The 23,744-nt window shown below is 47.2% G+C and overlaps 1 protein-coding gene across 2 annotated transcripts in view; it reads right to left on the bottom strand.

Moving 5' to 3' along the window:
• ANAPC4 (anaphase promoting complex subunit 4) overlaps positions 1-23,744 on the bottom strand; it is a 176,161-nt gene that overhangs the window by 59,906 nt on the left and 92,511 nt on the right. For both annotated transcript variants that reach the window (XM_089660907.1, XM_089660908.1), the window contains exons 16-19: positions 23,377-23,428; positions 22,122-22,177; positions 21,926-21,972; positions 5,799-5,855 (exon numbers count right to left, since the gene is read on the bottom strand). In XM_089660907.1, the coding sequence (XP_089517033.1) occupies positions 5,799-5,855; positions 21,926-21,972; positions 22,122-22,177; positions 23,377-23,428 (212 nt within the window). The remainder of the gene's footprint in view (positions 1-5,798; positions 5,856-21,925; positions 21,973-22,121; positions 22,178-23,376; positions 23,429-23,744) is intronic.

Raw genomic sequence — 23,744 nt, 5'->3', positions numbered from 1 at the left:
GGGACAGTCACACACGGATCAAAAATTGAAAGCTTTAAACCTTTAATACATTTGTGAATACTTCCCAAAAGGAATACAATTTAAAGCATGTGTACACTCTAAACAATTAACTTTTGTTATTTTTTCCTTTTGGGCTGTTAAATTAAAAGTGATTTGTTATGACACGTGCAAAAAAATACTTGTTGATCCTGCAAGAAATCCTGGTCTCACCCCTCTATGCTATGGAGAAGAGGAGAGGGTGGCCTTTTTATAGTCCTGTCCTGTTACTGTTGCCCTGATACAATACTGCGAGTTGCCACACTAGGGCAGGAAATGTGTTACTGGCAGGATCACCAGGTAAAAGAAAACTATTGCAGCTTGCAGCTACCACATCTAAGGACTGGCAAGCTGCAATAAAATATATCTTAGTTTAGATACACTATATTAAGAGCAGAATATAAAAGATTTCTAAGAAGCTTATTAATTTAGCAAACTCTTCACAAATTCCCAAGCTTCTTCAGCCTGAAGATGGAGACAGCTTCAATCCATTTTTCAGCTCCATAAAAGTCCACAAGGGTCTATTGACATTTGGCGATTAAGCAGGCCTGAAAGATGTAAACATGGCAGTGGGCCTCTGTTAAAAACTTTGCAGGTATAGAACTTTAGAGGTGGAGGGGGGTGGGCTGGACTATAAAACTTAAAAAATTACCTTACCCTTTAAAAAAAAAAAAAAACTGATTTTTTTTTTTTAAACACACACACACAGCAGTTAAACAGACCTGCTTTTGGGCAGAACAACTTTTATAAAAAAAACACATCCTGTTGTCTTCTTATGGTATATCACTGATATTTTTGCCTTTGAACATTTAAAAGACTGTATGTGAACACACTGCAAAATATATTCCCATGGGCAACAAGTTTAAAAGGCTAAAAAAACCTATTTGGCTTATGGCCAAAGTTAAAAAAGCTAATAATAAGAAAAGAGCTTTTATTAAATATGAAAATGAAGGAACGCCATCATCGTTTAAACATTACAAAGAATATAATAGAATATGCAAAAACTAAATAAAGGCCGCAAAAATTTAAAATGAACGACAGATTGCAAAAGCTAGCAGGACCAACCCCAAAAAATTCTTCAAATATACTAACAGTAAAAAGGTCTGGTCCAAGCATGTTGGCCCTTTACAAAATAATCTAGAGTGGGTGACTGGGAACAAAGAGAAGGCAAATTTGCTCTTGTCCATAATGAGCATGGTATTGACACAGATCCAGATGATCCACATTGGCTCACAATTGATATGATCCAAAAATATTTAGACAGTATAAAAAGGTGAATAAAGCACCTGGACCGGATGGCATACACCCACGGGTCCTTAAAGAATTGAGCGCTGTCATTTCAAAGCCATTGTTTCTAATTTTTAGGGACTCTTTAATGACTGGCATAGTACCACTGGATTGGCATAAGGCCAATGCGGTGCCAATATTTAAAAAGAGGCCAAAATCTTTACCAAGTAATTATAGACCTGTTAGTTTAACTTCTGTAGTTGGGAAGATATTGGAGAGTTTAATAAAAGACCACATTGTTCTGTCCCCTTTGTAATGTACAGCGCTGAGCGAACTATTGGCGCTTTATAAATACTGTATAATAATAATAATAACAGAGGAGATATTGCTGGAAAAAAATATTTTAAGCAACAGACAGCATGGATTCATGAAAGACAGAAGTTGTCAACCAAATCTGATTTCTTTTTTATGAGGGGGCGAGCAAAACCTTGGACAGAGGGGTGGCGGTGGATATGGTATACTTGGATTCTGCAAAAGCTTTTGACACAGTTCCCCACTCACGGCTAATGTGTAAGGTAAAATCTACGGGCTTGGAAAAATCTGTATGTAAATGGATAGAAAACTGGCTAAAAGATCGTATTCAAAGACTAGTGGTTAATGATTCATACTCTAAATGGTCAAGGGTCATCAGTGGTGTAACCCCAAGGTTCAGTCTTGGGACCTTACTTTTTAATATATTTATAAACGATAAATGGACTGTCTGGGGTTAAAAATCCCATTCCAGTCTTTGCAGATGACATCAAGCTGTGCAGTGGAATAACGTCCTTACAGGATGTCTTTAACTTACAAGCCAACCTCAATGCACTGTTTAATTGGGCAACTATGTGGCGAATGAGGTTTAATATTGATAAATGTAAGGTTATGCACTTGGGGGCTAAGAATATGCATGCATCATACACACTAGGGGGAGTACAATTGGGGGAATGAATGGTGCAGAAGGATCTGGGAGTTCTGGTAGATCACAAGCTTAATAATGGCATGCAATTCCAAGCTGCGGTTTCTAAAGCGAGCAAAATCCTCTATTGTATTAAAAGAAGTATAGACTGGAGAGAAAGATATCATATTACCCCTGTACAAATTATTAGGAAAACCTTATCTGGAATATGCAGTTCAGTTTTGGGCACCAATTCACAAAAAGAACATTGGGGAACTGGAGAAAGTACAGAGAAGGGCAATCAAACTGATAAGAGGCATGGAGGAGCTCAGCTATGAGGAAAGATTAGAGGAACTGAATTTATTCTCTCTTGAGAAGAGGAGATAAAGAGGGGATATGATCAACATGTATAAATACATCAGTGGTTCATATAGTGAACTTTGTGTACAGCTATTCACCCTGAGGTCATCACAGAGGACAAGGGGACACTCTTTACATCTGGAGGAAAAGAAATTTAATCTCCAAACATGGAAAGGTTTCTTCACAGTGAGAGCTGTGAAAATGTGGAATAGACTCCCTGAAGAGTTGGTTTTGGCCAGCTCAGTGAATTGCTTTAAAAAAAGTCCTGGATTCTTTCCTAGATACACAGAATATAACTGGATACTAACATTTATAGGTAAAGTTGATCCAGGGAATGTCTGATTGCCTCTCGGGGGATCAGGAAGGATTTTTTTTTCCCTGCAGGAGCAAATTGGGTCATGCTTTGCTGTGTTTTCCTAAGACCATCGGAAAACACATATTTCCGATGGTCTTAGGAACCGAGACACCGCTGCAGTCTCCGGCGATGTGTGGGCGGGATGATACGCTGCTGTCACCTGGCCACACCTCCGGGATCGCTCAGCAGCTCCGCCTCCTCGCCGCTGATTGGCCACCGGAACTGTAGCTCAGGAGAGGCACACAGGCGGCCAATCACCGGCGAGGAGCTGGAGCTTGGAGAGGAGGAGCCGAGCGGCAGCGCGCGTACATCAAAGAAGACCGAGGGAGCTGCCGGAGCGAGTGAAGAGAGAGGCCAGAGAAGGAAGACAGCTGACAGGTAAGTGAGAGAGCGAGGCCAGGCTGGAGCAGGGGTCAGCAAGGTAAGTATCATTGGTGTCAGTGGGAGGAATAGTGCCCCATCATTTGTGTCACTAATACCAACGATGGGGCACTATTCCTCCCCCCACTGACACCAACGATGGGGCACTATTCCTCCCCCCACTGACACCAACGATGGGGCACTATTCCTCCCCCCACTGACACCAACGATGGGGCACTATTCCTCCCCCCACTGACACCAACGATGGTGCACTATTCCTCCCACTGACACCAACGATGGGGCACTATTCCTCCCCCCACTGACACCAACGATGGGGCACTATTCCTCCCCCCACTGACACCAACGATGGTGCACTATTCCCCCCACTGACACCAACGATGGGGCACTATTCCTCCCCCCACTGACACCAACGATGGGGCACTATACCTACCCCCACTGACACCAACGATGAGACAGTATTCCTCCCCTCACTGACACCAACGATGGGGCACTATTCCTCCCCCCACTGACACCAACGATGGGGCACTATTCCTCCCCCCACTGACACCAACGATGGGGCACTATTTCCCCCCCCCTTGACCCCAATGATGGGGCACTATTCTCCCCTCCACCACACTGACACCAATGATGGGGCACTATTCCTCCCACTGACACCAATGATGGGGCACTATTCCTCCCCCCACTGACACCAACGATGGGACACTATTCCTCCCCCCACTGACACCAACGATGGGGCACTATTTCCCCCCCCCCCGACCCCAACGATGGGGCACTATTCTCCCCTCCACCACACTGACATCAACGATGGGGCACTATTCCTCCCACTGACACCAATGATGGGGCACTATTCCTCCCACTGACACCAATGATGTGGCACTATTCCCCCCACTGACACCAGTGATGGGGCACTACTCCCCCCACTGACACCAGTGATGGGGCACTACTCCCCCCACTGACACCAGTGATGGGGCACTACTCCCCCCACTGACACCAGTGATGGGGCACTACTCCCCCCACTGACACCAGTGATGGGGCACTACTCCCCCCACTGACACCAATGATGGGGCACTACTCCCCCCACTGACACCAATGATGGGGCACTACTCCCCCCACTGACACCAATGATGGGGCACTATTCCTCCCACTGACACCAGTGATGGAGCACTACTCCTCCCACTGACACCAGTGATGGGGCACTACTCCCCCCACCGACACCAGTGATGGGGCACTACTCCCCCCACCGACACCAGTGATGGGGCACTACTCCCCCCACCGACACCAGTGATGGGGCACTACTCCCCCCACCGACACCAGTGATGGGGCACTACTCCCCCCACCGACACCAATGATGGGGCACTACTCCTCCCACCGACACCAATGATGGGGCACTACTCCTCCCACCGACACCAATGATGGGGCACTACTCCTCCCACCGACACCAATGATGGGGCACTACTCCTCCCACCGACACCAATGATGGGGCACTATTCCTCCAACCGACACCAATGATGTGGCACTATTCCTCCCACTGACACCAGTGATGGAGCACTACTCCCCCCACTGACACCAGTGATGGGGCACTACTCCCCCCACTGACACCAGTGATGGAGCACTACTCCCCCCACTGACACCAACGATGGGGCACTACTCCCCCCACTGACACCAGTGATGGGGCACTATTCCTCCCACTGACACCAACGATGGGGCACTATTCCTCCCACTGATACCAACGATGGGGCACTATTCCTCCCACTGATACCAACGATGGGGCACTATTCCTCCCACTGACACCAACGATGGGGCACTATTCCTCCCACTGACACCAGTGATGGGGCACTATTCCTCCCACTGACATCAGTGATGGGGCACTATTCCTCCCACTGACACCAGTGATGGGGCACTATTCATCCCACTGACACCAGTGATGCGGCACTATTCCTCCCACTGATACCAACAATGGGGCACTATTCATCCCACTGACATCAGTGATGGGGCACTACTCCTTCCAATGACATGGCACTACTCCTCCCACTGCAAAATTACAGTTATGAAGTAGCAATGAAAATAATTTTATGGTTGGGGGTCACCACAACATGAGGAACTGTATTAAGGGGTCGCGGCATTAGAAAGGTTGAGAACCACTGGTTTAACTGGATCTCTCTCTCTCTCTCTCTCTCTCTCTCTCTCTCTCTCTCTCTCTCTCTCTCTCTCTCTCTCTCTCTCTCTCTCTCTCTCTCTCTATATATATATATATATATATATATATATATATATATATATATATATATATATATATATATAATGCTGCTACACCAACCAAAAGGAACAGTGTTTCCTTTGCTCCAACCTTCTGTCTGGATCTTGTCTATGACTTGTCAGTTAGCCTTGGCTGTTTGCTACATTCTTGAAATGAACATAATGTATTTGTAACTATGACAGATGTTTGCTACTATTATATTTTACAACCATGAAAAATTATTTTTAAAAAATGCACTGGATACTTACTTCATTAAAATGTTCTGTCAGAAAGTCAGCAACAAAAGTGATGTCCTTTTGCGTCATCTACACAGAAAAAAAAAGTGTAAGCAGTGGAAAATGTATTATATACAGTTCACAGATTATTTAGAACTTGGGCAAGTAATCAGTTAAAGTCTAGCTCCACGTTTCTGACCAAATTTTACATAACATCCATAGTTAGGGTGGAACATGAATTGTAGTAAGAATCTGCAGTCCCTCATCTTCCTTACAAATGTCAGGGGATTTTATCCCCAAGAGCTCCTGGCAAATCTGAAATTGGCAGACAGCCATTCATTCACAGGAAGTTAAGAATGCAAAAAGATCTGTCGCCACCATGGCAAAGGGGCTTGTAGTTCTCTATGGAACTCAAGCATGGTAATGTCCCCACTCTTGTAGTCCAATGACACTTTCCGCAGCAAGTATCAGCAAAGATCAGTACTAAAGTATGAACCAGCAGTTACAGAAAGAGTCTGCAAGAGCCCATGCTTTGCACCCATGATCCACTGATTCTGGATGCAATGCTTTCCAGCTTATGTAATAATAAATAAATATATACAGTATCTCACAGAAGGGAGTACACCCCTCACATTTTTGTAAATATTTTATTATATCTTTTTATGTGACAACATTGAAGAAATTATACTTTGCTACAATGTAAAGTAGTGAATGTACAGCTTGTACAACTGTAAATTAGCTGTCCCCTCAAATCAACTCAACACACAGCTATTAATGTCTAAACCGCTGGTCGCAAAAGTGAGTATACCTCTAAGTGAAAATGTCCAAATTGGGCCTAATTTAGCCATTTTCCCTCCCCGGTGTCATGCGACTCGTTAGGGTTACAAGGTTTCAGGTGTGAATAGGGAGCAGGTATGTTAAATTTGGTGTTATCGCTCTCACGCTCTCATACTGGCCACTGGAAGTTCAACATGGCACCTCATGGCAAAGAACTCTCTGAGGATCTGAAAAAAAAAAAGAATTGTTGCTCTACATAAATATGACCTAGGCTATAAGAAGATTGCCATGACCCTGAAAATGAGCTGCAGCACGGTGGCCAAGACCATACAGTGATTTAACAGGACAGGTTCTACTCAGAACAGGCCTCGTCATGGTCAACCAAAGAGGTTGAGTGCACGTGCTCAGCGTCATATCCAGAGGTTGTCTTTGGGAAATAGATGTATGAGTGCTGCCAGCATTGCTGCAGGGGTTGACAAGGTGGGGGGGTCAGCCTGTCAGTGCTAAGACCATACACCGCACACTGCATCAAATTGGTCTGCATGGCTGTCATCCCAGAAGGAAGCCTCTTCTAAAGATGATGCACAAGAAAGCCCGCAAACAGTTTGCTGAAGACAAGCAGACTAAGGATATGGATTACTGGAACCATGACCTGTGGTCTGATGAGAGCAAGATAAACTTATTTGGTTCAGATGGTAACAAACGTGTGGCGGCATCCATGTGAGGAGTACAAAGACAAGTGTGTCTTGCCTACAGTCAAGCATAGTGGTGGGAGTGTCATGGTCTGCGGCTGCATGAGTGCTGCCGGCACTGGGGAGCTACAGTTCATTAGGGGAACCATGAATGCCAACATGTACTGTGACATACTGAAGCAGAGCATGATCTCCTCCCTTCAGAGTCTGGGCTTCAAGGCAGCATTCCAACATGATATCGACCCCAAACACATCTCCAAGAAGATCACTGCCTTGCTAAAGAAGCTGAGGGTAAAGATGAAGGACTAGCCAAGCATTTCTCCAGACCTAAACCCTATTGAGGATATGTGGAGCATCCTCAAACGGAAGGTGGAGGTGCGCAAGGTCTCTAACATCCACCAGCTCCGTGAAGTCATCATGGAGGAGTGGAAGAGGACTCCAGTGGCATCCTGTGAAGCTCTGGTGAACTGCATGCCCAAGAGGGTTAAGGCAGTGCTGGAAAATAATGGTGGCCACAGAAAATATTGACACTTTGGGCCCAATTTGGACATTTTCACTTAGGGGTGTACTCACTTTTGTTGCCAACGGTTTAGACATTAATCGCTGTGTGTTGAGTTATTTTGAGGGGACAGCAAATTTACACTGTTATACAAGCTGTAAACTCACTACTTTACATTGTAGCAAAGTGTAATTTCTTCAGTATTGTCACATGAAACGATATAATAAAATATATACAAAAATGTGAGGGGTGTACTCACTCCTGTGAGATACTGTACACACACACACAGTTTTATGACAAGTAAGGGTGCATTATTTTTTCCAAAATGTGGACAGCCTTTGATATACAAAGAAGGATTGCCAAAGCACTATGAATTGTCCAAGGAGACAACGAAGTAAAAGTACCTCCCCTTTAGATACAACTTTTTTGTCATTGAAACTTCATACTGAGCTGTCCTGTAAGTAATGAATCTGTGCCATAAGTCATTTCATCTTCAGCAATATCAGTCTTTTTAGAAAAAGTGGTAGACACATAAAAAACCCTGCTGAAACTCCACCTGCTGGATGGATTAAGGACTACATAATATTTTTGTTATATTTCATATTTACCTGCTATTCTCTTCACTCAACTCTATAATAAAGGAGCGAGTTATATTGGTTTGAGATTACTAAGTACTTATGACTAAAGGCAAAAAGCCAGAATGTCACAGGCTCTTATAAAGAGGGCATGTTCCTCAAAACACTTTAGACAACAAGTATGACAAAGAACTGCCGCACCAATTCAGTGTGCTTGTATGCTTTGTGCAGAGAAGTTTAGAAAAAAAAAAAATATGCCAGGCAGACAAATCATATTCTGATACACTTTTAAGTACCTCCAGTACCAATGTTTCCCAGGATTTTACTGGACAAACAAGGGGGGAGTTGTAACAGTCCCCAACTTGCAAGTCATTGCCAATGAATTGCTTTTTTTATTGAAGGAGAGGAGACTGCTTCCATTAAAGCATATGCAATGGCAAAAAATAGAAAAAAATAAAAAACACAGCACATTATTGCATTACATGCACATTTCTCATTGTGTTATCTCTTTAAAAGCACTGAAAATAAAGAAACATATCCCTTGATCTTGCAGAAATCTAGTGTGCCCCTAAATTCCTATTTGGGCAGACAACAAAGTGCCTTCTCTGCACTGAAATCCCAATCTCCTGACTATAGAACAAAACTTCTCTCCATCCCTCTTCACAGGCATACACGGTTATCTTTTCAAGCAAAACATTGCTGCTGCCTTGACTCCAAGGCTACTTTCATACTGATTCTAGCAAAAATTTGGCAAAAACATGTTACTGTGTTTTACTGTGTTTTTTACAGGACATGCGACTCAAAACACTGGGGCGGAGCATTTTTGGTGCTCCAATCCTGCACAAAAATGCAGCAAGCAGGATTAAAAAAAAATCCTTAGTTAGACTTACTGGTGAATGTATTTCTAGGAGCCCTTTAGGACAGCACCTGGAGAGAGCGAAACTCCACCCATAAAAAAGGAAACACCGCAGCTTAAAAGTCTGCCTCTTCCACCATGCCCCCAGTTATAGCTGAGTAACCTCTGACATGCTGGAAAACAGAATAGGAAAAAACAGATACCATGCCAACCACAGAATTAAAAGACATTAAAAAAAGGGGTAAGAGGCTGCTGTCCTGAAGGGCCCCTAGAAGTACCATCACCGGTAAGTCTAAGGATTTCACCCCTCGCCCTTCAGGACAGCACCTGGAGAAGATAACCGAGTAACTTGTGTGGAGTAAAATGTGGAGAAACTATACCACGTAGCCGCTTTGCAAATCTGTTCCGGAGATGCACCAGCCTTTTCAGCCCAAGAGGCTCCCTTGCGGCTTCCCGTAAAGAGTGTAAATAAGGAGTTAAGACTTTGTAAACCCTGTTGACACCTCCAAAAATCTCAACAGACATCTTATCACGTCTAGCGTATGGAATGCCTCTTCCCCCGGATTAGCTGGAGCTGTATAGAAGGTAGGTAATATTTCCTGCGTACGATGAAAGGATGAGGAGATCTTCAGCAGAAATCCTGGATCCGTTCTTAGGACCACCTGGTCCAGAAAAATAACTAAAAAAGGTTCGGAAATTGACAGCGTCTGGATCTCACTAATCCTTCGAGCTGATGCAATGGCAATTAGAAAAACAGTTTTCAGAACTAAATTTCGCACCGACGCCTCCTCTAGGGGCTCAAATGGTTTTCTTTGTGAGGCCCTATAAAACTAAAGACAGCTTCCATTTTGGAAAAACTTTTACTGAAACTGGCCTGGTCCTGGCCAAAGCTTTAAAAAAAAAAAAACTAATACTTAGCGCCTCCTGGGATAACCTCTTCTCCAGGAAAGCAGATAAAGCTGCTACTCGAGACTTAAGGGTGCTTGCAGCTAGGCCCATCTCCATTACTTCATGGAGAAATTCCAGGACTGACATGACTCTGTTCACCTGGAAATCCTTTTCTGAACACCAGGAATTATACCTTCTCCACACTTTCAGATAAATTGCTCTAGTCACTTCTTTCCTGCTTGAGAGCAAGGTGGCGATACTTCTTAGGAGTTCTTCTTCAAGAACCACGTGGTTAGGTTGAATCGCCCCACTTCTGGATGCAGCACTGGCCCATGGACTAACAAATCCTGACCAACAATTTCCAGGGGGGTCTGGAGGATAGGTTCCAAAGCGTTGAGAACTAAGGCCTTTTTGGCCAGTAGGGTGCTATCCGGATAAGGCTTGTTGTTTCCTGCTTGAACTTTGGAAGTACTAGAGGAATGAGCTGAAAAGGGGGGAAAGCGTAGGACAAAAGGGTAATTCCAAGGATGAGCTAATGCATCCAGCCCCAGAGCCTGGTCTTCCCTGTGAAGGGAGAAAAACACCGGTGCCTTTGTGTTTAGGTGACTTGTAAATAGGTCGACCTGAGGAACACCCCCCAAGCTTCTGTGATCAGCTGGAACACTCCCTGATTCAAACCCCATTTGGATTCTACTACTTTCCTTCTGCTCAAGAAATCTGCTAGCAGATTCTGCGAGCCTTTTAAGTAAATGGCCGAGAGGGAGGCCAAATTCTTTTCTGCCCAAGACGGGATCTCTAGAGCCAACTCCAGGAGACCCCTGCTCCTTGTGCCCCCCGGCCAAAGCTACCGCTGTTGTATTGTCCGTTAGGACCTGAATGTGCTGTCCTTTCACCGACTGATGACAGGAAAGAAGACCCAGCTGGATGGCTTTCAATTCCCTCCAGTTAGAGGAGGATGGAAGGACGCTCTATCTCTCTTCATTCAGTCGCCGATATCCTTCTGTCCTGAAAAGGATGGCCGAGGAGCTCTGTTGCAAAGGCGGGTGAAGCGATGGGAGTTTATCCAGCAAAGATCAGACCAATCCCAGGGTCTCTGACAATTCCTTTTTTTCCAGCTGCAAACATGTCACTGCATTGCTGTGAAGATTCTTCTTTTACTAAATCTGCCACACATGAGCGGTTTTGGCCATGAATCTCTCAGGGGATTCCTACAAGATGGACACTTTGACCCCTTTTGTCTTGACCGTAGCCTTGACCTGAAACATAGCAAAAGGAGCAGAGCAAAAAAAAAACAAAAAAAAAACTACATCAGGCTCTCGTCTGACCGGATCCTACGTAGCCCACCTTCGAGAGAGAGGGGGGGGGGGAAGAGAGACAGGGGGAGCGAGAGAGAGAGAGAGAGGGGGGGAGGGAAGAGAGAGGGGAAGAGAGAGGGGAAGAGAGAGACAGGGGGGAGAGAGAGGGGGAGAGACAGGGGGGAGGGGGGAGAGAGAGGGGGAGGGAGAGAGACGGGGGGGAGGGGGGGAGAGAGGGGGAAAGAGAGAGGGGGAGAGAGAGGGTGGGGGAGAGAGGGGGAGAGAGAGGGTGGGGGGGAGAGGGGGGAGAGAGAGAGGGGGAGAGAGAGGGGGGAGAGAGAGGGGGAGAGAGAGAGGGGAGAGAGAGAGGGGAGAGAGAGAGGGGAGAGAGAGGGGGGAGAGAGAGGGGGGAGAGAGAGGGGGGAAAGAGAGGGGGGAAAGAGAGGGGGGAGAAGAGAGGGGGGAAAGAGAGGGGGGAGAAGAGAGGGGGGAGAAGAGAGGGGGGAGAAGAGAGGGGGGAGAAAAGAGGGGGGAGAAGAGAGGGGGGGGAGAGGGAGGGGGAGAAAGAAGGGGAGAGGGAGGGGGAGAGAGAGAGGGGGAGAAAGAAGGGGAGAGGGAGGGGGAGAGAGAGAGGGGGAGAAAGAAGGGGAGAGGGAGGGGGAGAGGGGAGGGGGAGAGGGGAGGGGGAGAGAGGGGGAGAGGGGAGGGGGAGAGGGGGGATGGGGGGGAGAGGGGGGAGAGGGGGGGGGAGAGGGGGGAGAGGGGGGAGGGGGGGGGGAGAGGGGGGAGGGGGGGGGAGAGGGGGTGGAGGGGGGAGAGGGGGGAGAGAGGGGGAGAGGGGGGAGAGGGGGGGGGAGAGAGGGGGAGAGGGGGGAGAGGGGGGGGGGAGAGAGGGGGGAGAGAGGGGGGAGAGAGAGAGAGGAAATAACCCAAAAATACCCTAAGTCATCCCCCCGAGGCGTGGAGCAGTGCGAAGTCACCTCTGTGCCACAGTGGCAGGCTTCCGTACCAGGGAAGGCAACAAAACCAAAGTGAAAACACCAAAAGAGCCCCACTGTAAGGACACAGGGCACCACTGTACCCTCCTTACCTGGGTTAGACTGCTGCATGATGTGCCTGTTTCCGCAGCTGCTGCTGGACCCACTGTCCTCCATCCTGCAGAGAGCGCAGCTTGCGGAGACCTGTGGTCCTTTAAAGTTCCCACCTGTCTCCAGAGCACTGGTGACCCGGAACGGGAAGCACCAGCTGACCTGCCCCCTCCCGTTGCGTTCCAGCAGCCGGAACCAGTGCTGCAACGTTCCCGCTGGAAGTCCTGCCCAGCAGCATGGCGTCCCTCGCCTGCCGGATACACCATGACCTCCAGAAGCCGCCTGAAGGCTTCCAATGGCCCAGAACCCCAGGAGACCCGCTCTCTGAGGGAGAAGGATACGGCAGGACTGTCTGGTTGGTCATCGCTTCCCTGAGCAAGAAAGGGGAGAAAAAGTGCTGGAACCCCCCCTACACAGAGAAAGGAGCTGGAATGGTCTAGGCAATCCATCTGGGAGGTAACAACAGACACACTCCTCCACTGTAGAGAGCGCAGCCCCCCCATAATCTAGGTTCCCTGCGGCGCTTCCACCATGGCAGAGGAAACACCATAACTGAGGGCATGGTGGAAGAGGCGGACTTTTAAGCTGCAGTGTTTCCTGTGTTATGGGTGGAGCTGCGCTCTATCCAGGTGCTGTACTGAAGGGCGAAGGGAGAAAAAAAAAAGCACATGACCCGCAACGGATCAGTGTGAAGAGTTCCATAGGAATGCATGGTCACACAACCTTTTCCACTTTTTTAAACACAAAAGCGGAAGAAAAACAGATCAGTGTGAAAGCAGCCTAAGAGCCTGTCCACACACTGCGGGTAGGAAAAGGGCTCCTGGGAGATGCATTTCAGTAGGTGTGCTTGACAAGAGATAAGAAACTTCTAGTAGCTTTACCTGCAGGAATTCGACAAATTTCACAGATAATAATAAAAGTGGTTTCCCGCTATACAAAGTGAAAAAAAAAATAATGCTATAACATGGGGAGACAGATGGGGTAAATTTGGAAGACGTCAAGTGACAAAACGCGTTGGGCCTGGCCTAGTGGATGTGACGTTGGAACGTTCCTCCCAGCTGTGAGCTGTTTGATCGCAGTGCAGGAGGTTCATCCCTTGGTTTTTCCCTTGTGGATGTGGCATTTTAGAGGCTGTCATTGCTGGTGTCGGCTAGACACCTTCTTTGTGAGTGCAATACTTTATTAATAAAATTTTACTGGTTTTAAACGTACTGCACCATCATATCTCTTCTTATTCCTCGAGCTTTGCCCATGTTATTGGAAGATCATTTGCTGCTTAGCTGTTCCATATGTGCTGATTGGACCACTATTGGTTGCTGTTCCTCTACTGGGATATCCTGCAGATCATTGCTCCCAGAGCAAAATGCTATCATGCTGGTTTATAATATAATCAGCATATAGCTCTGGTGAGTGTATTCATTTCATCTGGTGTCGGATTTGCACATGGGTGTTTGTTTTCAAGATTGACATTAAGTTGACATTGGACTATCACTGTTATGGTGGCTGGACTTATGTTTATATTTATGAATTCATTTATTTTTTATTTATCCTTGCATGTTTTGTGAATAATTAGCGCACTTTTTATTTGTACACTAAATTTGGATAATGCCTTGAAATATACTTTAAAGCTCCTGCCAGGAAAAAAAAGGGAGGAAAGAAAGGAAAAAATAGCATGGCGAAGAGTTAATACTATTGTTCACTACAGAAATATGTTCTTTCTCTTCCTGAAGCCCATACATGAAAATAGGAATATCAATAAAAACTATTTTAGAAGGTCTAGCCCTTACATCTGCTATACATTATTATACAGTATTTATATAGCACCAAAGGGTTTGCTCAGCGCTGTACAATAGCAAGGAGGACAGAACATGAGACAAGACAGAAACAATACAATACAAGAGGGGTTCAAGGGCCCTGCTCTTTCAAGCTTACAATCTAGGAGGGAGGGGAAAGTGGTACAGGAGGAAATGGCTGTGGGGAATGAAGTGGTGGGAGGAGTGGAGGAGGTCAGCTGTTAGGTGAGGGTGGGGTAGGCTTCCCTAAAGAGGTGGGTCTTCAGGGTGCGCCTGAAGGTGATGAGGGTAGGTGACAGTCTGATGGATTAGGGTAGGGAATTCCAGAGGATGGGGGGAAGTCCTGAAGAAATCCTGCAATCGGGCGTGGGAGGAGGAGACCAGGGAGCTAGAGAGTAGGAGGTCCTGTGAGGAGCGAAGGGCACGGGTAGAGTAGTATTTGGGTATCAGGTCGGTTATGTAGCTTGGGGCGGCGTTGTGAATGGCTTTGTAGGTCAGGGTTAGCAGTTTGAATTTGATGCGCTGGGCAATCGGGAGCCAGTGAAGGGATTGGCAGAGGGGGGTGGCGGATGTGGAGCGGTGAGGTGGAGGAGTCTCGCCGCTGAGTTCAGGATTGACTGGAGTGGGGATAGCGTTTGTTTGGGTAGGCCAGTGAGAAGGGAGTTGCAATAGTCCAGGCGTGAGATGATGAGGGAGTGTACGAGTTGTTTAGTAGTGTCTGGGGTGAGGAAAGTACGTATGTTGGAGATGTTGCGGAGGTGGAGCCTGCATGATCTTGATAGCAATTGGATGTGGGGTAGGAAGGAGAGGTGTGAGTGAGTCCCGGCTGACACCCAGGACTTTGGCATGTGGGGTGGGAGTGATGGTGGCGTTGTTAGTAGTGATGGAGAGGATGGGGGGGGGGGGTTCGGGGTGGGGGGGAAGACCAGGAGCTCTGTTTTGGACAGGTTAAGTTTGAGGAAATGGAGTGACATCTAGTCTGATATGTCGTTCAGGAGGTGGGCGATGCGGGTGGAGAGTGAGGGGGTGAGGTGGGGGGTGGAGAGGTAAATTTAGAGGTAGAGTGGAGAGGTGGAGAGGGTGGTCAACAGTGTCGAAGGCCGCGGAGAGGTCAAGGAGCAGGAGGACAGAAAAGTGGCCATTAGCTTTGGCGGATAGCAGGTCGTTGGTGATTTTAAGTAGGGCGGTTTCGGTGGAGTGCAGGGGACGGAAGCCAGACTGTAGAGGGTCAAGGAGGTTGTTATCAGTGAGGTGAGCGTTTAGGCGATTGTAGGCCAGGCACCCAAGCAGCTTGGAAGTGAATAGCAACAGGGAGATGGGTCAAAGGTTGTTAAGGTCAGTGGGGTCAAGGGAGGGTTTTTTGAGTATGGGGGTGATGTGCGCGTGCTTTAGAGGGGAGGGAAAAGTGCCAGTGGAGAGGGAGAGATTGAATATGTGGGTGAGGGAGCGAATGATGGGGGGGGGGTGACTGGAGGAGCTGTGAGGGGATAGGGTCCAGGGGGCAGGTGGTGAGGCGGGCTTCAGTGAAGACCTTAGAGACCTCCTCAGGGGTAGTTGGGCTGAAGGAGCGGAGTGTTGGGGAGGTGATAGTTTGCGGGGGGTTAGGCATAGCGGGGGGTAGTGCGGCTATGAGGTTGGAGGAGGGGAGGGTAGAGGGGTTGTAGGAGGGCGGGAGGCTGGGTGGAGAGGTAGCTTGTGAGTTGACAATGTCCTTACGGATTGTGTCAATCTTGTTTTGGAAATGATTAGCAATCTCGTGGGCGGTGAGTGAGGTGCTGAGTGGAGGTGGGGGGGGGGGGGAGAGCAGGGATTTGAAAGTGGAGAAGAGCCGACGAGGACAGGTGGAGAGGGTGTTGATAAGAGTTACAAAATAGGCTTTCTTGGCGGCATGGAGGGAGGTGGTGTAGGTGAGGAAGGCGGCTTTGTAGAGGGAGAATGCGCAAGGGGATCTGGTTTTGCGCCATAAGCGCTCCAGCGTGCGACTGCGTCATTTGAGACTTTTTGTACGGTCGTTTTGCCAGGGTTGAAGCGGTCGGGGTCTGGTGTTACGCGTGGTTAGGGGTGCCAGGGAGTCGAGGGCAGCTGACAGTGAGTTGTTGTACGCAGTAGTGGCCAGGTCAGGGCATGACAGAGGGAGGATACTGTCATACAGATAGTCAGCTGCTGGGTGGAGATGGGTCGGGCTCAGATTGCGGAGGTTGCGGGTGATGGTTAGATGCTTTGGGGGGAGGGGGGATTTAAGGGAGGGGGAGGGGGGAGATGGAGAATGTGATGAGGTGGTGATCAGAGAGGGGGAAGGGGGTGTTAGTGAAGTCGTGGGGGGTGCAGAGGTGGGAGAAAACGAGGTCCAGGGTGTTTCCATTGGTGTGGGTGGAGGACTGTGTGTGCTGTGTGAGCGTGAAGGAGGAGGTTAGGAGGAGGAGTTGGACAATAGTTGGGCTGTTGGCGTTGATGGGGATATTGACGTCACCTAGGATGATGGTCGGTAGCTCGGAGGAGAAGAAGAAGGGAAGCCAGGCGGCAAAGTTGTCAAGGAAGGGGGATGCGGAACCAGGAGGCCGATAGATTACCGCAATCCTCAGAGGGGTGGGAGAGAAGAGCCGGATGCAGTGGGCCTCGAAGGAGGAGAGGGAGGGGGGGTTAGGGAGGACCTGGAAGGTGCTCAGTGGTGGCAGGAGCATACCGACCCCACCGCCTTTGCGGCCGCTCGGTCTGGGTGAGTGGGTCTAGACAAAGCCTCCATAGGAGAGGGCTGCATGGGAGGTGGAGTCAGTGGCTTGGATCCAGGTTTCAGTGACCACTAGGAGGTTGAGGGAGTGGGAGTCAAAGAGGTTGTGGATGGCGGTGAGCTTGTTGCAAACCAAGCAGGCGTTCAGGAGTGCAACCGAGAGAGGAGGGGTGGATGCGGGGAGGAGGGGGACAGATACGAGGTTGAGGGGGTTGCGGTGGCTGGCGGGAGTAGAGGGGTTCCGAGAGGGGGAGTGGGGAGATGGGGGGCCAGGGTTCGGGGAGATGTCTCCGGCGGTTAGGAGAAGGAGGAGGGTGAGGAAGGTGGCATGGGAACTGGATGTGCAGGAGTGTGTGGGTCTGTTGGTGGTGGCGTGTGGGTCGGCGGGGGAGTGGAGTGTCAGGAGGAGGTGGTGAGAGCCGTAGAGCGGGGGAAGGAAAAAGTGAGAGTGCAATGTAGAGCTGTTTTGGGGGAGAAGGGGGGTGGAGGGAAGCAAGTTTGGGAATGGAGAGGAGAACGAGGAGTGCACGTGGCATGCTAGGGTGAGCAGAGTGCTGGTCGGGTCGGGGAGGAGGGAGGTTTCAGTCAGGACGTGAGGATGGGGAGAGTCTGTTATGCCGTGTTGGAGTTCATCGGTGTGCAATCGTAGGAGGGGAGTGGTGGGCGGCTGGGGCCGCAGCTGGCTGGTTGCAGTCTGTGGGTGCTGTAGGCCGGCGTCCGTGAGTGTTGTGGCACGGCGTCGGTGGGTACAGTGGTGCAGCAGCTGGACGAGCCGTGGGACACGGTGATTGGAGGTGCTGGAGGCCCGGCGACGGGAGGTGTCGAGGGCCCGGCGACGGGAGTAGCTGAAGACCCGGTGTCAGGAGGTGCAGAGGGCTCGGCGACAGGGGGTGCTAAAGGCCCAGTGTCGGGGGGTGCTGAGGGCCCAGTGTCAGGGGTGCTGAAGACCAGGCGTCAGGAGGTGCTAGAGGCCTGGCGGCAGGAGGTGCTAGAGGCCGACGTCTGGAGGTGGTGTGGGCCGATGTCCGGAATGGGCTAGGCGTTTGTGTCCAGTCGGATGGAGCAGGGCTCAGGGCTGGGCAGTGGTAGGGGCTTGGTTGAGTGGAGCACGGTGGGGAGCAGATGTGGCAGCGGTAGTTTACCCAGCTTACCCTCTCAGTGCCAGTGGGGGTGGTTGCTGCTTCCTTCAATCTGTGGGGCCCGGAGCGGGGCGTCACGGCGACGATCCTCGGCCCTCTGGGGTTCGCGGTCCTCCGTGGTCTGCTGCGACCGGTAGGAGAGGCCGCAGCTTCAGGAGTCGTGGTAACCACGAGTCGCCAGATCTTCACCAAGGGACAGCGCACCGGAGGGCGGGGTGGTGGGCTAATGGTCCCTGGTGGGGTGGTGGGCTTGCGATCCCAGGTGGGGTGGTGGGTTAGCGATCCCAGGTGGGGTGGTGGGTTAGCGATCCCAGGTGGGGTGGTGGGCTTGCGATCCCTGGTGGGATAGTAGCGATCCCTGGTGGGATGGTGGATTTGCGATCCCTGGTGGGATAGTAGCGATCCCTGGTGGGATGGTGGACTTGCGATCCCTTGTGGGATAGTAGCCAGGGGTCCCTGGTGGTTTGGGTCCCTGGTGGGTAGTGGGTGCCACGTTTGTGTCCCTGGTGGGATGGTGGGCTTGCGATCCCCGGTGGGATAGTAGCTTAAGGTCCCTGGTGGCTTGCAGTCACTGGTAGGTAGTGGGTTCCCCTGTTTGTATCCCTGGTGGCTTGAGGTGTGTTGGCGGCTGGGCTCCCTTGTGGGTAGTGGGTGCCCCTGATGGAGTACCTGGTGTCCTGGACGTCAGGATGGTAGCGGACCCCTCCTGGGTGTCAGTAGGACCGGTGGGGATGGTGGCAGCTTCCCCTGAGGAGCGGAGGCGTCCCACCGCGATTCCGGCCACGGCCGGCAGGAAACACTGCGGCTTTGGGTGCCGTAGTAGGCCTCAAGCCGCTTTGGCCTGCTGGAGCTCCGCCGGAGGGACGGAGTGTCCAGGGCCCCTTCAGGGTGTTGGTGGGAACCTCGGCGGCAGGCTCAGGGGCCCGGATGGTGGCGGATGGGGTGCGGGGGCACCGGAGCTGGCGGTCATGCGGCTGCTCCGGGCGCCATCTTTACTTATGTATTTTAACCTGTACATGAATCTAAATTCAGCCAGTTCAGCAAGGACCAGCTGAATTTCGATCAATGTTCAGGCACTGAGGTTGTACAGAAGTCATTCTACTGATCATCTTCTGTTCAACCACTATGTTGGATTTTCCCCGCTAAGGCTTTAGCTGGCAGTGCATTCGAATGGTGGGGACGCTTCCTTGCTGTCAAAATACAATAGTTCAGTGGGAGGACCCTCTCTATCCACAGTGAGGCCAGTTCACACAACATGCAATTCAGTTGCTTTTTTTTCTGTATCCAAAACCCACAGAAAGTAGGTTATATGGTTGTCAATGTCATAATTCACATCAGTGCTTGTAGTTCCAGTGTGTTACGGTTGCAGAAAAAAAAAGTACAACATGCTGCATTTATTCTGCACAGAACTGTACTGGAATGCAGTAAAACGCATCAAAAACACGCATACAGAGACACATCCGGAACACAAATGGACTGCGTTTCTAAAGTGTGAATCGGCCCTTAGTGTGTGGATGGTGGAATCAAGTCATTTTTTTTTCCACTCAAACCACAGCCTTACTCATTCTAATAAAAATGTGCTAAAATTTCACTTTCAAACTGTTTATATGTCAATTTTAACAATTTAATGCTGAATTCAATACAAAAAAAAGAATTCAAAATATATGCAGTACTAAAAAGTTATGCTTACTTTAGTCTAAAAAAGAAAAAAACACAAGTGTGAAGACCAGGCCTTGTCTAACACTTTATTATTTATATATATAAAATATATTTTTAAATGGTGGGTGTTGTAATTTCTTATTGTAGCTTGTGTGAATATTGTTAGTAGATCTTTAAAAAATTTTGTGCCACTGTTTGAAAAGCCTTGTAGGAATGAGGCATCCATCAAAGAAAAGGCAATTAATTGAGGCTATAATTGCTTCTTGGCACCACATAATAATGAAGGTAACACTTCAAAAAATTGTTGGCTCAGTGGGACGTCACTGTAATGCAGTTTTAAAGTATAAAGACTACCCTACTAAATACTGGTAGTATACTGAAACCATAAGTGCATTACAGTATATTCAGCATGATTGCAGGATGCCCGGCATACCTTTTTTTGTACTGCATATCATTTGTATTCTGTTGTTTGTATTGAATTCAGCATTAAATTGTCTTTAACTACTTGCCCTACAGAGAATTTACCCCTCTTCCTGACCAGGCCATTTTTTGCGATACGGCACTGTGGTACTTTAACTGATAATTGCGTGGTCATGCAACACTGCACCCAAATGAAATGTATGTCCTTTTTTTTCACCCACTGATCGCCTCTGCAGGTTTTATTTTTTGTGCTATAAATTAAAAAAAAAAAAAAAGACATTTTGAGCAAAAAAAAACCAAAACAATATTTTCGACTTTTTGCTAATAAAAATGTCCATTAAAAAAATTTTAAAAATCAAACTTCGTCATAAATTTAGACCAAAATGTATTCTTCTATGTGTTTGCTAAAAAAAATCCTAATACATGTAAATTAATTGGTTTATGTGAAAGTTATACAGGTGAAACTTGAAAAAGTTAATTGATTTCAGTGATGCAACTTAAAAAGTGAAACTAATATATGAGATAGACTCATTACATGCAAAGCAAGATAGTTCAAGCCGTGATTTGTCATAATTGTGATGATTATGGCTTACAGCTCATAAAAACCCCAAATCCACAATCTCAGAAAATTAGAATATTACATGCAATCAATAAAACAAGGATTGTACATAGAACAATATCGGACCTCTGAAAAGTATAAGCATGCATATGTACTCAGTACTTGGTTTGGGCCAATTTTGCAGCAATTACTGCCTCAATGCGGCGTGGCATGGAAGCTATCAGCCTGTGGCACTGCTGAGGTGTTATGGAAGACCAGGATGCTTCAATAGCGGCCTTCAGCTCTTCTGCATTGTTCGGTCTCATGTCTCTCATCTTTCTCTTGGCAATGCCCCATAGATTCTCTATGGGGTTCAGATCAGGCGAGTTTGCTGGCCAATCAAGCACAGTAATCCCACAGTCATTGAACCAGGTTTTGGTGCTTTTGGCAGTGTGGGCAGGTGCCAAATCCTGCTGGAAAATGAAGTCAGCATCCCCATAAAGCTCGTCTGCAGAAGGAAGCATGAAGTGCTCCAAAATCTCCTGGTAGACGGCTGCATTGACCCTGGACCTTTTAAGTTGCATTACTGAAATAAATGAACTTTTTCACAATATTCTAATTTTTCGAGTTTCACCTGTAGTGTTTACAAATGGTGGTATATATACACCGGAATTTATTTATTTTTTTTTTTTTTACTGCTAATGGCGGCGATCAGCGACTTATATTGGGACTGCGGTGGGCATTCTGGCACTGGGGAACTGACTTGGTGTCACTGACATCCCCAGTGAAACCAATACAGTGATCAGTGCCATTTAAAAGCACTGACACTGTACTAATGGCACTGGGCATGAAGGGGTGAACATCTGTGTGCCGTTTCACTATAGGGGCTGTGTGCGGGCTTCACTGTAAGCACACTGCTTTGTATGCCTCTGCTCCTGTGCGCCCCCTACCCGGAAATGCAAAATTATATTATATTATATTATATATATATATATATATATATATACACACACACATATAGATATACACACACGCGATTTTGCACACCCCTGTCGCCCTGTAGAAGTATTTCTGCTATAGGGCAGAGGGGAAGCAGTTAAAATTGATATATAAACATTTGCAAGGGGTGCAATATAACATTTCTTGTAAGCCTACAACGTTACAAAACATTAAAATGTTAAAAACATTTATTGTATCTCTATATAAAACATACCTTATTCAGCTCCGGAAGAACGTGGTCTTCTGACATTCGTAGCATAGCTAAAAAAAAAAAAATTATAATAATGAAGAGACCTGACTAATGAAAGACAATTTGTTTCTAAAACGATCAGGATTATGATTTTTTTATTTTTTAGTATACAGAAATCTATATTTAAAAAATTAAATATCCAGTAAATTTTTTTGCTTACCTACATAAAGCCATCGAAAGAATGCCTTAAAGTTTTTCATCCCACTGTCTATAACTCTGAAAATAACAAAATGTTCATATTTAAAAGAGAAGCATAAATTTAAAAAAATTGAACATGTTCAACTCATACATTGGTGTGATGCTGTAGTCCTTTGCTGGCTCTAATACCCAGAGCTGAGCAATCGCATCCGCTAACCACTCAGCTCTTCATCTGCTTGGAGCGGAGAGAAGTGACTGTCAGTCACTGCTCTCATCCTCCAACACTCACTGGAGCACCAGGCTGGAGGGAAGGGTGGGGTCTGCTGGCTCTCAGTTGCATGCTGAGAGGCAAAGCCAGCTGTCAATAAGTCTGCCTGGTCAGTCCAAACAATATTGTCTGGCTCCTTCCAGAGCCTAAGTGGCTCTTCCCTGATTAGCTGATGGAAGGCAATAGCACGCTATCAGCTGACTCCGGGTCACAGGAAAACAAAAGTAAGTGTACCCCTGTGATTCATAAGGGAAGTGCAGTCAAAAAAGCTTTAGCTATACTTCTCTCTTAATTTAGATTGTAAGCTCCAAGGAGCAGGGCCCTCCTAACCCTCTTGTATTGAACTGTATCGTTGCTGCATTGTCTCCCTTTATATTGTAAAGCGCTGAGCAAACTATTGGCTCTATATAAATCCTGAATAATAATAATTTAAAAACAAAAAGGCCCACATCTATAGCCCATTAAAAAAGAAAAAAAAAGTCAACCATCAGTTTAGAGATTGACAATAGCAAAGCTTGTTTCTAAAGAGCTTATCCCCAGAATGTACACTTTTACATCTTAAACATAACATTTCTTTTTCTAGAAGTGTAGAATGGAGAACATTACTGGACATATAAGGTTATCATATTCAACATAAACCACATTGTTTTATTGCGGTTATTAATGGCCTGCATTTTTTTTCCCTTTAGGAAAAGTAAATAATGCTGACTGCCACGAGGTTTGGACAGTTTGACATGAATATCTTCTCTGACAAATGTAATAAGAGGTTGCAGCAATGTTGGCAGTAAATGGTTGCAAGAAATCTCCACATTTCAAATTTATCTTTACTAATTACTATCCTTGATATACTTACATGTGACAATTATTTGCAAATATGTGTAAAAGAGGAAGAATTCACATTAAAAAAGCCTGCACTGTCAGTTTTTCTCTTGTTCATAAAAGACCAAACAATTTTTAACCTCTTACAAATATTAACAATTTAATATGGTAATGTTGAAATAAGACTTACTGTAAAAGCTCATTTGCTTTAAGAATGAAGGAACCAACAGATGTTATTGCATCTGTAAAAGAGAATTTATTTACAAAATGCTACTACAGTTTCTCTCATAAATTATTCGCACCAGATGTGATAAAAATGCTTTAAAAAGCGTTACTAAACCCACAACAGTAAAATCAATCAGTCTTTATATGCAGTAAAACATGCTTGTTATACGCTCTGTGGAACCTAAGGGTTTAATTCCCTGCATTGTGTAAAAAGGCTGTTTATCCTGTCTTCTCTGATCCTCCCCTTCTTCTATTGTCCTCAATCCATCTGCTGATAGTACAGAGCTCTAGGAGTCACTCTGCACATGCTCAGTTTAGTATGTATTGCTAGAG

Source organism: Staurois parvus, unplaced genomic scaffold (genome assembly GCF_062004578.1).
Source record: "Staurois parvus isolate SC_StPar_1 unplaced genomic scaffold, SC_StPar_1.0 ptg000032l, whole genome shotgun sequence".
NCBI classification, from domain to species: domain Eukaryota; kingdom Metazoa; phylum Chordata; class Amphibia; order Anura; family Ranidae; genus Staurois; species Staurois parvus.
The sequence above is the reverse complement of the archived record's forward strand: the minus strand, read 5'-3'. Positions and strand labels throughout refer to the sequence as shown.